This window comes from Sebastes umbrosus, chromosome 8 (genome assembly GCF_015220745.1).
Source record: "Sebastes umbrosus isolate fSebUmb1 chromosome 8, fSebUmb1.pri, whole genome shotgun sequence".
Taxonomy (NCBI): domain Eukaryota; kingdom Metazoa; phylum Chordata; class Actinopteri; order Perciformes; family Sebastidae; genus Sebastes; species Sebastes umbrosus.
The window spans coordinates 23241101-23257267 of NC_051276.1; the positions used below are offsets into that span (position 1 = coordinate 23241101).

Consider the following 16167-nt stretch of genomic DNA (forward strand, 5'->3'; position numbering starts at 1 on the left):
TAAACATGTTGAAAGTATTAAGAATGTTCCCACAGATCACAGTCATGAACTATTGGACTTAAATCTAGTGAATGTTAATGTTGTTAAATACTTATATACAATATACGTTGCTTTATGTGTATTTTATAAATCATTACCTGATGCTATGGGAACTCCCTCTCTCTGCCAGGTGATGGACGGTCTGGGGAAGCCTTGAACCTCACAGGGCAGAACGGTCCCATGATGCAACACTGCTTGTACTTCCTCTGCCATTGGCCTGATCTCTGGGGGCTCTAAACATGGGAGAACAAATCCCTTATTACTGTGTGTATATATATATTTACATGTTACATGTACACAACAGGTAGTGTTTTCACAGCAACATGCAGCCAGTCTATGACAGCTTACCTTGCACAGAAAGTGAGATGTGTTTGTGAGCCACTCCAGCTGGGTTGCGGGCTGAGCATGTGTACCTGCCAGCATGGCTTGGCACAGCAGCAGTTATCTCCAACACTCCTGCAGTGCAATAAGCAAAGATACACAGTTTAATGTCACATTTAATGAGCAAAACTCAGGCGGCTACTTCCGGTTCTGAAAAGTGAAGCAAATGTGGAAGTGCCTTCAACTTGCATTCTTTCTAACAGCCAGCAGGGGGCGACACCTCTGGTTGCAAAAAGAAGTCTAATTGTATAGAAGTCTATGAGAAAATGAGCCTACTTCTCACTTGATTTATTACCTCAGTAAACATTGTAAACATGAGTTTATGGTCCCAAAATGCCGAACTCGAGGCTTCAAAACGGCAGTCCACAAACCAATGGGTGACGTCACGGTGTCTACGTCCACTTCTTATATACAGTCTATGGTATTATCGTTCCAGTAAACCATAAGACCTTTAGACATGTTGTCTTACCAGTGGGAAGGACACGATAACTTCCTCCTCTGGCTCCCAGTTTGGCGCCACCCTTGGTCCAGGTGACAGTGGGCTGAGGGCGTCCTTGTACGTGACAAGGCAACACCACAGGAGACATTTTCACAGCTGTGACCGTCGTGACATCGTCTTCAATAGATGGTGGGACTAAAAGAGCAAACAGCAAAGTCATCGATTCAATCATCTGAAATGACTCTCTTCTGTTTGCTCATTGTACAAAGCTGAAAATCAACACCTTGCAGGATGACCTCAATGACCCTGCGCTCCTCCCCGACATCATTGACAGCAGTGCACTCAAAGTAACCTTCATCCTCGTTGGAGGGTGTCAAAAGAACCAGGGACCCAGAGGATAGTAACCTGGACAGAATTGTGTCAGCTTTTAAAATTGAATGGCTGTGTCATCGGGAATGTATGCATATAGTGTATTCAAAGGGAGTCCGGCCACAGCTTTGTCTTTACCTGTATGCACCAGGCTGCTGGCTGATATCGAGTGGAGTGCCGTTCCTCTTCCAGGATACTTCAGGTGGGGGTATACCTGTTGTCTCACAGCTCAGCACAGCTCTAATCCCTGTGGTTACTGTCACATTGAATGGACCGGGACTGATCGAAGGACCCACTGAGAGGAGACAGAACAGATTCACATGTTGACCACAGGACTGTATTTTTAACACAAAGTATTTAAGCATGACAATTGCACTATAATCATAACCAGAGCCAACACAGGGATCTAATGTGTTATGATAAAATTCGTGAAAAAGCAGAGATATAGTAACTTCTTATTTTTCTTACCAAACACCCGTAGATCAATTCCCCGGTGATCTGAGCCAGCCTGGTTGGACACAGTGCAGTAGTAGCGACCAGCATCACTCAACTGAACCCCATGTACACGCAGGGAGCCCTCTGATAACATAGTGTACCTGAAACAAATGCACAATTAAAAGATAAATGAATGCATAGACACCACAGTGTGTAGCTGTGTCTGTGTTTATGTTATCACACGTGGAAAAGTAGAATATAACAAGGACAGATTGCAGAGGACTTTTGTTAAAAATAGAATTACCGGTCAACCAGTCAAGTTGCATCTATGTCTGTAAATGTCATAATTTGACCTTTGAAAAAGCTCTAAAATCTAATCAGTCCATCGTTGAGTCCAAGTGGACATTTGTGCCAAATTAGAAGAAATTCTCTCAAGGCATTCCTGAAATATCGTGTTCATGAGAATGAACCGGACGTACAGACGGACGGACAACCCGAAAACATAATGCCTCCAGCCATGGCTATTGCCGGCGCGGAGGCATAATAAAACAAAAAGTTAGGACCTACTTATTGTTATCTTGAGTTACAGGGAAGCCATCTTTCCTCCACATGACCGTAGCTGAAGAGTCACCTTCAACTTCACAAGATAAAACCGCATCCTGGCCGACATGTGCGGTCACCACTGAGCTGCTCTCCTTTATTACTGGTGGTACTAGAGGAATAAAAAGAGACATATTCATGTAGTGACTTGGAGCTATTACAAAAAAATATTTATATCAGCTCTTTATTGAGAGGCAGACTTACAGAGAATCTCCACTGTGAAAAACAGACTGTTGCTTCCGGCTATGTTGGTGACCACGCAGCTGTACTGGCCGCTATCCTCAGGCCTGACTTCCTGTATCTCTAGGTACTGACCACCTGCCAGCCGCTGGATACGACTACCAAGCTAATATAACAGGAGGAGGGAAGGAAAAAGAGACAGTGTGTGAGACAGAGGAAATGGCTTCTAGCTCAATACATGTTTTTGATGTTTGACTCTGTACCTGCAGCTTGGCGTCATCCTTGTACCACTCTATATCGGGAGGGGGGTCACTGTCAGCAAGGCACTCCAAGGTCAGATGTCCATTAACCGGCACCGTCAATGTCCTCACATCACCAGAGCCAAGGAGGGTCGGTGGGACTGAAACACAAACACTGGTTATTAAACGGTGGACCCCCTCACTCAGGCAAATTACAAAAAAAGCTTCCAGTGGCGACACACTTTTTAATAAAGTGACAAACAATTCCTATATCTATAAGTCCTGCTTTTAAAACAAATATTAGAATTAGATGTTATTTGTCCCAAGAGAGATATTTGTTTCCACAGCCAGTACACACATATACAGTATACACAGGCGTGTGATGGCTCTGAGGTTCATATCTGATAGATTGGGTGAGGGAAGGCAGATGATTTTGGAGGCACTGCATGTGATGCTGTTAAGTTTGTTCTTGTTTGAGATGGTTAACATGGTGAAGAAGCAAGGGGAACAGTACAGCGGGATGGGTTGGATTATGCTTTTGTAAAGCAACAACAGGAGGTGGGGGGCAACAGACAGCAGTCTGAGTTTACAGATGACATTGCTGGGATCTTTTATAGATGTCAGTGATTTGTCGATCGAGTTTATTGTCTCATGAAGAGCTAGGCAGAGACGTGTCCATGTGGAACAGATGAAGTCAGAGGGTAGATCAGAGGCCAGATGTAAAAATCATGTGTTTGCAGTAAAAAAAAAAATACATGCTTAGCTTTCCACACGGCGCAACATTTATAAAGAAGGATGCGCTGTGTGTTTCACCACACATGATTTACAGCAGGCTGGGCCGGGTATGTCACAATAATCCAGAGAAAGAAATTTGGGAATTTTACTCGGAACATTAATCTCAGCATCTTAATATGTCTCAACAGCGTTGCGTGTTATTATATTTATAGAAACATATCTTAGCATGAACAAAAAGGTAGAACAAATGATGAAATGGGATAAGGCTGCTGCACAATGTATCATAAATCAAAGCTGTCCGTGTCATCAATCAAAACATACATGAAAATGTTCTCATACTGTATATACCTCATATTGCGTGCATAACAGTGCATGACCGTAGGCGGAAAATGCTAATGCCAGACCAGGTCTGTTTTTACTTTTTGCAAACACTGATTTTTTACTCCAGAATGTACACAGAGTTTTATTCATCCAGTCCCAGGTGTAAGTCAGAGAGGAAGATAAGAGACAGAGTGGGACATGATATATTTCTTCCAAGTTGAACAACATGAAAGAAGAGCTTGTGTCACCTTGGACTCGGACCCAATGGTTTTTTCCATCCTCTCCAGCCAGGCTGCTGGCCAAGCAGGTGTACAGACCTGCATCCTCGACCTTTAAAAGAGACAACATTAATCAGCTTGAGTGGTTCTTGCATAATAATGCAGTATTTGCCTGGATTGATCCTGTTAAAACATCTTCCAGTTGTTTGGCCGTTTGATTTGGGGTATACAGATAAATGTTCATGCTTTTTTAGCAACTTTATATCTATGATGTACATCACAAACATAAGCAACCTATTTAGAAGACTGAATTACAAGTAACCTAATTGTTTAGCTTCATTTCACGTTTTTGGTTTTTGTATGTACGACTTGTTAAAGCTGCATCAGGGATATGAAGTGTTTTTTTTTGTTGACAAGATTAACTTCTTTCCAAAAACCTCAGCAAATTGCATCTTCCTGAAAGTACAGTTTGCAGAAAGTTACACGATAATCACAAACTCTAACTAGCAGGGATGCACAATATGTATCGGGCCTGATAAATGATCGGCCTATAATGGGAAATTTATATTATTATGTATTACTCCAATAATGAGATAATAGCCAATAAATCCTCGGCTGATAAACCAAATTACTTTCATTGACTTAACAAGCGCAGCATCTACACACAGTAGGCGGCGGTACACACCTTTAAAGTTGGTTTGCAATCCGCCAATAAACACAGAGAAGAAGAAGAACAAGCGCAGCAGGCTGACTAGAGAGCCAAACATGTCGACGCTGTTTAGGATGTTTTTTAGTTCCAGAGGAAAACAACACGATTGCAATTTGTAATACAAGTTTTTTTGACGTACTTTACTAGAAAAATGAAATGAACATTTGAAGAGTCAGAACTGCTCTTTGTTTTTGTTGCGTTAACAATAGTGATGTCAGTTAGATTTGGTTAGGTCAGAGCTATGGAATATTAAAACATCCATCTTTGCTCCTCAGGTGTGCATACTATAGGTAATGAACTTTTTTTTAAAATACAAAAATGTGAAATTATCGTCTATCTTATGGGTATCGGCCATGAGAAGCAGGCAATTGGTATCGGCTGAAAAGAATCCATATCGTTCATCCCTACTAAATAGTGCATGTGCTCACAGCTACTGTATGTGCGACTTGACTGCTGCAATATTATCAGATACTGTCTGTTTGTAATTTACCTGAACTTTGCTAATCCTGACAAAGTGTCCATCCTGCTGAACAATGTCAGTTCCTTCCAAGGGGCGGCCATCTTTGAGCCAGCTGAGTGTGGGAGGTGGGGCTCCCACAGCAGAGCACTCCAGCTCCAGTGGACTGTCCACTGCTATGGTCAGCTCTTCTGGAGAGCTGGAGCTGGATATCTTTGGAGGCTCTGGATTAGAAAGCAGAGTGTTTTGACTCAGTTGTTCACTATGACTTTAATTTAATACATTTAATACACAAATTGTTTTGGGATTACCGAGCACGGTGAGGTTAAAGCTCTTCGTGCTGCTTCCAGCCTGGTTACTAGCCACGCAGCTGTAGAGGCCCTCGTCTGAAGGCGCTACATCAGGCAGCTGCAGCCGTGTCTCCTGTCCGTCCAGCAGCAGATTGCGGTGGAGAGAAAGTGGCTGGCCGTCCTTCATCCAAGTCAGTGTAGGAGGAGGAATGCCACGTGCTTCACAGGTTAAAGTCACCAAGGACCCCTGGACTACTGTAACTGGCTCCACTGGTTCAACATGATCTACACCAGGGGGCACTGCGGACCACACACACACATCACATCTGTATGAAACCCTCAGGTCCAAAAGAATCAGTTCAACGGAAAATCAGTAGGTGGTGTGTTATGATTGTACCTTGGACCTGGACATCATAGCTGAGCTCGGCAAGACCAGCGCGACTGCGTGCCACGCATGTGTATAGTCCAGCGTCGGACAGCTGCACAGGAGAAATCCTTTTTCATAAAGAAAGGGAACACTTAGCATCACCTCATCTATAAATGAAAATGATCTAAAAAAATGATCTGGTTTGTATTCGGCTTTCGTTCTGTAAACTGACCTCAGCACGGAGTCACCAGATAGGAGGCGTGCACGAGGAGAGAGAAGCAGAGGACGTCCGTTCTTCAGCCAGCTGATCTGAGGCGGAGGGTTTCCTGCTGTCTGACACTCCAGAGTCACAACGCTGTCCTGTGTGACCTGCAGCTCTCTGGGGGCGGTGCTCTCACCAGAGATGGATGGTGGGACTGTGACAAGTCAAATCAAATGAAAACAAATCACTCAAAAACTGAACAATCGATAAAATATTTAATTGCGATTAATCGCAAATTAATCACACATTTTTTATCTGTTCAAAATGTACCTTAAAGGGAGATTTGTCAAGTAGTTAATACTCTTATCAACATGGGAGTGGGCAAATATGCTGCTTTATGCAAATGTATGTATATATTTATTATTGGAACTCAATTAACAACACAAAACAATGACACATATTGTCAAGAAACCCTCACAGGTACTGCATTTAGCAAGAAGATATGCTCAAATCATAACATGGCAAAATCAAGCCCAACAGGCAACAACAGCTAACAGATAAAACAGATACAAAATGTTCAAACTGACCTAGTACAAAGAGGGTGTAGATTTTACTCTCCTGTCCAGCCGGGCTGACGGCCAAACAGGTGTACGTCCCAGAATCCTCGGGACTCAGCCTCAGTAATGTTAGCGTGCTGCCATCAGGGGTCACACTGCCGGGTCACAAATACACATTATGGTTTCACATTAACACCACGTTACTTTATCCACCACACCTCTGAACCTCAATTACTTTCCCATCATCATTATCATCATCGTCCCACGATTTTCTCACACATACTCACACACAGACAGATTTGCTTTCTCTGGCTGATGCAGCTGCAATGACCACAGAAGCTGCTGCACAGCTGTAAAACAGCTGCTCTCACTGTTCTTCATGATGAAATTAGCCGAGGGACTTTAAACGACTCCATTTGTCCGTCCACACATCCATCCTGTCATGCACATTGTCTTTGACGATGATTCATATTTTATTTTCCAAACCTTTAGGGAATGGTGTTGATTGATTCTTGTGCTGCTTGTTAAACTAATTCAGCAGCTTTGAACCAGCAAAATGCGCTCCATAAAATTGATCATTGTTATTATTACTGTTGCGTCATACTGTTCTGTGTGCATTTAAAGCCCTGGCAGTAAATTTTATTTTATTTTTATTATATTTATTTATCCTCAAGGACAATGCACATTGATGAACATCACTGTAAATGTGCTAGTGTTAGACAAAAGGCTAATTTTCAATTGTTATTCCTCGGCCTGATGTTAAAATTGACTGTTAAAACAAAAAATAAAACACACAACAAATAAAATTGGAACAGGAGTAAGCAAAACATGCTGCCAACAGCAGAACAGGATAAAAAAGGTCAGAGGAGTAAGGCAGCATCATGCAAAGTAGGACATTTAGAAAGCAGGCAATTAGCCTACATGGCAACTTAAAATCACATTACAGAGACACAGCACAAGCAGACAATCAACATAAATAGTTAAAACAATGACAACATAAAATCACATTACATTAGAGAAGACAGGTAAAACCAGAAGGGACGCAAACGAGAGCAGACAGGGCGAGCATGGAGTCACTACTGTAGGTATGATGGTGGGTCATGTTGCTTTTAAACCAAGTTTTGTGATTTTGTGCAAAGGAATGATAAGAGCCGTTATGATGGATATTTAAACAAATCCACTTAATCCAAAACTGGGAGGTTCTTACTGTAAAGCTCTCTGGACGCTTGGGAAATGGGGAATGTGAATGACTTACGCAATGTGACGGGAGTCTGATCCCTCTAAAGTCACTCCGTCCTTCAGCCAGCTGAGACGTGGTGTGGGGCTTCCAGTTGCTCTGCATACCAGGGTCAGCTCCTCGTCCATGGGTGCACTCACATCAGATGGGTGTTCAGAGTCCAGGATGGTCGGCGATACTGAGTAGGACAAAGATTACGGCTAAACGCCACTGAAAATCTTTCCTTTTATGAGAAATGTGTATAATATTTCTACTTTTACCCTGCACTGTGAGTATGTAGTCTTTCTGTGTGCGTCCCCCGCCGTTCTTGGCCACACAGGTGTATGTTCCAGCGTGAGACAGAGAGAGGGGCCCCAGCTCCAGCCGGTTCCCTCGAACGGACCACTGCCACTGGAGACTGCTCTCTGGACAGCAAAACACATTCACTTACACTAGCTTTCACACATGACACACACTATTCCAATCCCCCTATCATTGCCTCCCTCTTACCAATAGGAGTTCCATCCTTGAGCCAGTTGATGCTGGGAACAGGGACCCCCGAGGTCTCGCACAGCAGGGCCACATGGGAGCCGAGGGTGTAGTTCAGGGACTCCTGCAGAGGCCCGTCCAGGACAGGAGGAACTGTGAACATATATTTGTAGAATAAAACCACTCCCTTCTGAAGATAGTTGTTAAGGCACCAGTGTTTTTCATACAGTGGTCAATTTCGAGATTTTGGGCAATTTTGCTTCCGTAACATTTTCGTCTTCTTTAAGACTAGTGGAAAAGAAACATCCAAAACACATATTAAGGTGTTTATTTTACTACTTTGTCTATTTGCGTCTCTCGATTTCTCCTAAATTCAACGAAAGTTAGCATTAGATAATGCCTCATTTGCATATTTAAACATAACATTTCAGGAAACTTGTAATGCTAACAATAATTGACTTAAATTAAGTAATCAACTGGGTAAGTTTCATGGTGATAGCCATTAGTTAAGTGAGGGATAATGTACAGCGAGCCGGTCATTGTTGTGAAAGAATCATTGACAGGGCGATGCTTCGCGGAGGGGTCTCTCATCGCCCTGATAGGGGATTCTTTCACAACAATGACCCGCTAGCTGTATATTATTCCGCTTATTACACGGCTACTTGGTTAAAAAATCAATTTGAGGGCGCCTGGGTTAGCTCAGTTGGTAGAGCGGGCGTCCATGTATCAAGGCTTGGTCCTGACCGCGGCGGCCCGGATTCGAATCCGGCCTGTGGCCCTTTCCGCATCCACTCTCTCTCTCTCCCCCCTTTCCAAGACTCTATCCACTGTCCTCTCAATAAAATGGAAAATGCCCCCAAAAAAATAACTTTAAAAAAAAAGAAAGAAAAAAAAAAAAATCAATTTGAAACAAAAACGGTCCATCAGAGTCCGACATCAGAACTGCGCCCATAGCAATGTATATGTTAAACATAGCAACGGTCTGCTATAAAGAAATTACAGACCACAGAAAGCCGTGATTGACCAATCAGAATCGAGTATTCAACACAGCCGTGTAATAAACATTTTCACCTCATCTACCTGTAGTGTCTTCAAAATGTATGGAAATTTACAACACGTACTGTATCTTTAAAGGCTGTTTTCTCAAAATGAGGTTTTTCCTCAAACTCTGAGTCAGAAATCTCCACTTCAGTAGCACCAAACTTTCCAGTTTCATTCCAGTCTATATTCTAAAGGTTTTACAGACGGATTTGTTCATATATCATTCATTCATTTGATTTATAGAACATTTCATTCCGAATTTTTTTTTTTTTTATGGCAGTTGACAATAAATTCTGAATTATGGAGTGATAAAAAGAGACATCCAAAATGCACTCAGTAAAAACCTGTGATTCTAATATGTCAACAAAATGGCAGAAGAATTTTGAACCTGGCTTAATCTAATGTTAATATTTCTGTTCTGTATTTAATAAGATAACGCCTCATTTGCATAAACATAACATTTCAGAAAACTTGTAATACAAAAAAAATAACTGTCTTAATGTAAATACTCAACTGGGGAAGTTTCATGGTGATATCTATTTGTTAAAACGTTTACCCTATGCGCCTGGGGGGTGAAGTGTTACTTTTAGGACATAGAAGAGGTTTTCTCACCATGAACGGTCATTCTGAATGTCCTGTCCACCTGTCCAGCCACGTTGGATACTTTGCAGGTGTAGGTGCCACCATCTGCCATCTAGGAACACAAAAAAGAAGGTCATTGTGGTGAGAGAGGGTGCAAATTGAGCACAGGCTGCAGGTAAAGAAGGGACTTGGCTCCTTCCTGCTATGCTAGCTGGTGTATGCGTTCTGAATCAGGTATATTAACTTAGAATAGACCCGTTCAAGTGTTGCTTCTTATCACACGTGCAGCCATGTCTCCTGTTGGCAATCTGTGCATTTTATGGAATGAATGTGTGAAAGTTAAATATGTATGCCTTATACATTTAAGAAGTCTGGAGATCAGTTTGAGCCTTGTCAAAAGCCACTTTGAGTACTTAAACAACTTATTTCATGTTTTGTTTGCAGCCTCAAACATAGGACGTAAAACTTTTTGTTTCCCCGACCTGAACTCCAATGATCTCCAGCTGGTGAGGATTCATCTTCAGCCCGTTCCCTGCGGCCAGTTGCAGCCCGTTCTTGTACCACGTCACCTCGGGCTCGGGAACGCCATGTGCTTCGCATCTCAGGGTGACCGAGGAGCCAACTTGCGGGGTGACCGAATCTGACTCGGCATCTAGTCGGGGCTTCAGGGTGGGCAGGACTGATGGTTTGCACATAAAAGACAGGGCCATGATCTCAGTTTGATTCATTCAGAGTCGTTATGATTCACTTCTGAACTATCCTAGGTCACAGCTGGCTTGAAGTAAACAGATTTTTTTTTTTGAGCCTAGACAATGTTTTGAGATTAGATCATCTGTATATGTAGCTGAATTGTGCAGATGCGTCACCATGTGTTTGCTCACCATAAACACTGAGGAGGATACTCTTCTGGTCCTGGCCTGCTGGGTTGGTGGCTGTGCATACATACTGCCCAGCATCCTCCAGTCTTGCCCGAGGCAACTGTAGCATCTGGCCGCCTATATTATATATATAAAATGATATGAAATGTAATACCTAGGCCATTATTAGATTCAAACAAAGGAAATGCTCCTGACAGAAGAATGATTTCAGTATTGCGGTGGCCGAGGTCTGACCTGGCAGAATGTGGATGCCGGTGTTGAAGTGGAGGACCTGCCCGTCTCTGGTCCAGGTGATCTCTGGAGGAGGGTACGCTTGGACGTCACACAGCAATGACACCATGTGGCCCTCAATCACACTAACGTCCTCCTCTTTAAGGCCAATTATCCTAGGAGGCACTGAAGGAGATACAACAGTTGTGTTGTGCACTTAGAACAGTGGTTCCCAACATATTTTCCTTGAAGCCCCCCCCTACTTATATCTAAGAAAAACTGAGCCCCTCCCCAACATCATCACCCTAAAAATGATTACAAATCCTCTAATAAAATCCACAATTTGAATAGAGTGATTCAGTGTAATAAATGAGTTAGTCTTTTTTTTTTTTTTTAAATCAGCTTTCTTTAATGAATATAACTTGTCAGTTTCATCAACATAAATAAAGTGATGACGTCTTGACGTATTCGCCAAGCGAATGCAGATACAGAATATGATATTTTTTTTGACGACTTAATTAATTTACTATAATAGTGTTAGAGCCAAAATATATATATTTTTTGTTATTGTGGTTAAATAAATGTAATTTATGGTGTTGTTAGATGGCTGCTAGTGCGATCCCTTTAATACAGATGTGGGCCTCTCTTTGTGTGCGGCAAGCGGGGGAGCAAATAGGTTTTTGATTGCAGTGAAAATGTTGTTTTTGAAAGGCTAAACACCAGCAAATATGTATTGAAGCAGAATATTTTGTTAGATTTTGCTACTAAGTAGCAAAAAAATATATATTTTTTATTTGTTTTATATGCAGACTTTTAAATTACCCAGTAAGTTTGTTACTAGGATTTTAGTTATGCATGAGCAAATCTAATTTTGACAACCTCAGAGCTGACTAATCCTGGCGCACCCCCTGTGATCTTTGGGGTACGGGCCGCAGGTTGGGAACCACTTATAACATCCATTATAAAAAACCTGAGAGACATGCAGTATGTTGGTCCTTCTGTTTACATGCAAAATTGAATATACAGAGGTAGTGGTTAAGCCCTTTGGACTTTTCTTACCTTGCACTGTCAGACTGAAGTGCTTCTCAACTGTTCCAACCTTGTTCTCAGCTACACACGAATACCCAGCCATGTCTGAAACCTGGACACTGAGGAGCTGAAGGATGGTATTGAAGTGTTATTCCTCAATACAAAACAGTCACAGATGGATCTGTTTACGAGCAGGTATTTGTCTGAAAGTCAACAATGACTAACCTGGAGTTGAGTCCCATCCTCACTGATGTGGTGCTGTGCGTCTGCGTGCACCGGCCTACTGTCTCTCAGCCAGGAGATGACTGGAGCCGGGTGTCCGGTCACGTCGCAGTGGAGGACCACGGAGCTGTTGACCACTGCTCCCATTTCCTCCATAAACTCCTCTGATGCTCCCATGATCACAGGAGGGACTGAGGAGGTAAACAGACATCCTCTTCAGAAATGATCATTTCCAAATACATACATTGAATTGCATGCATTTTAGTTACAACTAAATTATGCGCTTGCCTACCTAGTATCTCCAGTTCAAAGTGCATGCGGTCCTCTCCGGCCTCATTAACAGCCTGACATGTATACTTTCCAGCATCTTTTTTCTGCACTCTGGGAATTTGTAGCACATTTCCACCTGAAAGCACAAACATACAACAGCAGATTTACCCATGAATATGAAGCCCCAGGTATGCATAACAACCACACTACTGCTTTTAACCGAGATCACACAGGAAGGAGTTTCCCTCTGACCTGGAAGCAGTACCACACCATCGGCGGAGGTGAGTTTTCGTCCATCTTTGTACCAGCTGAGCTTGGGAGGGGGGATGGCGTTACTCTCACAGGACAGGCTGATGGGATGGCTCAGGACCACCTCCCTCTTCTCCACCATGTCCTCATCATCGTCACCCTCGTGTCCCAGACCCCAGGCTGCTTCTCTGTTAGTCACCCGCTGAAAGATCGGAGGGACTAGCAAGACAAGAGCATGTTTGTGTCAGGTCAATAACTCTATTAATTCAAGATTTGTTTTTATTCTAAAACATTTTATATAATACGCAGATTTAACCCAACACACCCTGAATGGTGACACGAAAGTCTCTCTTGTCCTCTCCTGCAGAGTTGGTGACCACACAGGTGTACTGCCCCTCATGGGACAGCATGGCGTTCTCTATGAGGAGGACATGGCCACTCTCCTGAATGCCGGCATGGAAGTTTCCAGTCAGCAACTGAAGACAAAGAAAATACATCAGATGATATAGACTAGAAGTCAGTCAGTATCAGTGGTGGGTTTGAAAGGTTAGATAATACTGACTCAACAAAACATTTGGCAGGGGGGTTTAAATGTCTGGCTTTTAAAACAAAATTTCCATCTGCCTGTTTTGTGTTTTAAAACACAAGCCCCAATGAATACTTAATCCACCTAATCCTCGTGCATTTTATGCTGCTCCCACTTGGAGGCTCTGCAGAACATGCACACACACGCATACTGAGCGGTAGCAACACAATTAAGCTGCACATGAAAATACATGTAGGTCAAAGAAAAAAGCACACAGGCCGAAGCTATTACAGTATATTACATCATGATATGTAATAACTGGATTCTTCTTCTACATCTTTGCTATAATTAACTAGCTTACTCATAGCACAGAATCTGGGGAGTGTAGGTGGCTTGTGCAAGAGGAGGTAAAATCTGTTGCAATTCGTATTGGTTGCCAGTAGAGGCTGATAGAGGTTACAACTTGTTCCATGAAATCACCTTAGAGGTACATGTTTGTGGTTTTAAGAGATAACACACTAACCTGTCCGTCTTTGAACCAATTAACCTTGGGCTCAGGGAAACCTTTGGTCAGACAGGAGAGAGTTAAACTCCCATTGATCCGTACTTTCTCCTCCTGAGCACCAAACTTTAAGGATGTAGAGTCGCCTTCTATCTGTGGTGGGACTGATGAGAGGGGGGAAAAAGCAGGTGTTTCATTAAAACTTCTGTCCCAGCCACTTTAATGTGTAAGTGGAATAGATGTCTCTTACCCAGAACACGAAGAGAATAATGTTTGACGGCGGTGCCGGCTGGATTCGTGGCCCTGCAGGTGTAGAGGCCGGCACTGTCTCCCCGTGCCGAGCCCAGTCGCAGCGCCTGCCCGCCGCGGGTGTATGTGGACTGGGGGCTGGACACGATGGGCTGGTTGTCCTTCAGCCAGGTCATGCTGGGTGTGGGCGAGCCCTCGACATCACAGGGGAGGACTGTGGGGAAACCCAGCACCACTGACACCTCCGAGGTCTCACTGGGGCCCTTGATGGTGGGGGGAGCTGGAGAGAAAGATCGACAAAACGTTAATGTTTAACAGCCAGCAAGATTTTTACTAGCCCGCAGCACAGGGTGAACAGATCCTCAGGGGACTGGCCTGTTTTGTGCAGGAGAAAACAGAAATGCAGTGTGCAATTACAGCACATGCTCTTTGGGTGACACAGAAATCCCCAGAGCTCTGCATGAAGAGAATCCAGTGTGTGCTCATAGACCAGGCAATGTTGTGCAAGTCAAATCATACAACTGTAGAGGCGAAGTCTACACATGAAATAAAGAGGACCTATCATGCTTATTTTCAGGTGCATACTTGTTTTTTGGGTTCCTACTAGAACATATTTACATGATTTAATGTTCTAAAAATGCTTTATTTTTCTCATACTGGCAGCACCTCTTTTCACCCACTGTTTGAGCTCCTGACATTATAATTTTGCAGACCATTTACATGCACAAAAAACTATGTAACACACTAAAGGAAAGCGAAAACGCATAATAGGTCCTCTTTAAATATTATGTTTCTTTCTTAAAACAACACTGCTACCACAGCACTTTTGGAAAAGAAATCAGCTCAATATCCTGAGAACTTTTAAATTATTTTTTTGTCTTCTTTGATTCATTTCTTTCTGTGGAGAAAGAAAATAAATGAGAGTATTTGCTGGATTCAAGCCAGTGTGGTTGTGAGTGTACATGTGTTAGATGAAGTAGAGACCTTGCACTGTGAGTCTGAACTGGCGCATCTGGGTTCCTGCGTTGTTACTGGCCAGACACTGGTAAAGCCCCTGGTCCCTCATTCTCACTGACTTCACCTTCAACACCTGGCCGTTTTCCAGAAACTCCACATGGGGGTCTCCGTCGCGGGACAGAACCCTGGAGAGAGGAAGGAACGGCGGATCAAATCGATACTATGGGCGTGTGGCGCTGAATGTCACGTCAATAAAACTGTTAGAGAGATGCTTACTCTCCGTCGCGGCTCCATTCCACTCTGGGTGCTGGTCGTCCGCTGACGCGACACTGAAACTCCACCTCCTGGCCCAGCACCACAGTTAACTCCTGCAGTCGGGGTGCTCCTGAGATCACTGGTGGAGCTGTAATAGTGTACACATACACCAGAAATACACTGGTTAGTTCAAATAGCTTGAAGTATTTATGAAATCAGAATGAGATCATGATCACTTCAAATTCAAAATTTCCTGTTGTCAGGAAAAAACAGAGATGTTAAAATCATCCAGATTACAGAGGGACATCAGTTAATGAGGTCATTAGCACTGGCTTTAATGGTTAGTTTAACCCCTTAACACTCCCAATGGCCTAACGGCAGGCCCGGTCGTTATTCTGTCTTTCAGAGGTTGTAGCGAGCTGAGTTTTCAAGATAGAGTGAAGATACTGGTATCATATGAAACTAGAAAACTTGTCATGCTTGCTTGTCAGGAAGAACGCTAAACAACGCTACGAAGTTACGCTAAATTTTGGCGAGGAAAAACTAGCACGGCGATATTCAAAGGGGTCCCTTGACCTCTGATCTCAAGATATGTGAATGAAAATGGGTTCTATGGGTACCCACGAGTCTTCCCTTTACAGACATGACCACTTTATGATAATGACATGCAGTTTGGGGCAAAAACCTGCTGTTTATTGCATGCAGTACAAATGTATTATTTTCACCTATACTAAAATGGTGTTATTGAATATTTCTGCATACTGGGGTCCCAAAACAGTCTTAAAATTGCATTCCATAGTAGCCATTTCATTGTAGTGAGACCATTTTTTGAAACTTGACCTCATTTTATAAAATGAACTGTGGTGACCTCTAGGATAATCACAGCCTCATAAAACTTTATGACCTCAAACTAGAGACCTAGGGCATTCAGAGGATGGATGGCTTTCCTAGGTA

General features: G+C 43.0%; 1 protein-coding gene across 1 annotated transcript in view; it reads right to left on the reverse strand.

Annotated features, from left to right (window-relative positions):
* hmcn2 (hemicentin 2) overlaps window positions 1–16167 on the reverse strand; it is a 61271-nt gene that overhangs the window by 13296 nt on the left and 31808 nt on the right. The window contains exons 29-59 of the mRNA XM_037777478.1: window positions 15235–15361; window positions 14986–15143; window positions 14003–14281; window positions 13774–13916; window positions 13050–13200; window positions 12728–12943; window positions 12498–12611; window positions 12209–12396; window positions 12014–12110; window positions 10979–11140; window positions 10748–10861; window positions 10349–10545; window positions 9897–9978; window positions 8265–8396; window positions 8036–8179; window positions 7794–7953; window positions 6569–6693; window positions 6012–6195; window positions 5810–5907; window positions 5434–5712; window positions 5156–5346; window positions 3987–4068; window positions 2707–2843; window positions 2468–2609; window positions 2231–2375; window positions 1697–1824; window positions 1367–1523; window positions 1143–1264; window positions 890–1054; window positions 388–495; window positions 138–272 (exon numbers count right to left, since the gene is read on the reverse strand). Coding sequence (XP_037633406.1) covers window positions 138–272; window positions 388–495; window positions 890–1054; window positions 1143–1264; window positions 1367–1523; window positions 1697–1824; window positions 2231–2375; window positions 2468–2609; window positions 2707–2843; window positions 3987–4068; window positions 5156–5346; window positions 5434–5712; window positions 5810–5907; window positions 6012–6195; window positions 6569–6693; window positions 7794–7953; window positions 8036–8179; window positions 8265–8396; window positions 9897–9978; window positions 10349–10545; window positions 10748–10861; window positions 10979–11140; window positions 12014–12110; window positions 12209–12396; window positions 12498–12611; window positions 12728–12943; window positions 13050–13200; window positions 13774–13916; window positions 14003–14281; window positions 14986–15143; window positions 15235–15361 — 4662 coding nt within the window. The remainder of the gene's footprint in view (window positions 1–137; window positions 273–387; window positions 496–889; window positions 1055–1142; window positions 1265–1366; window positions 1524–1696; window positions 1825–2230; window positions 2376–2467; window positions 2610–2706; window positions 2844–3986; window positions 4069–5155; window positions 5347–5433; window positions 5713–5809; window positions 5908–6011; window positions 6196–6568; window positions 6694–7793; window positions 7954–8035; window positions 8180–8264; window positions 8397–9896; window positions 9979–10348; window positions 10546–10747; window positions 10862–10978; window positions 11141–12013; window positions 12111–12208; window positions 12397–12497; window positions 12612–12727; window positions 12944–13049; window positions 13201–13773; window positions 13917–14002; window positions 14282–14985; window positions 15144–15234; window positions 15362–16167) is intronic.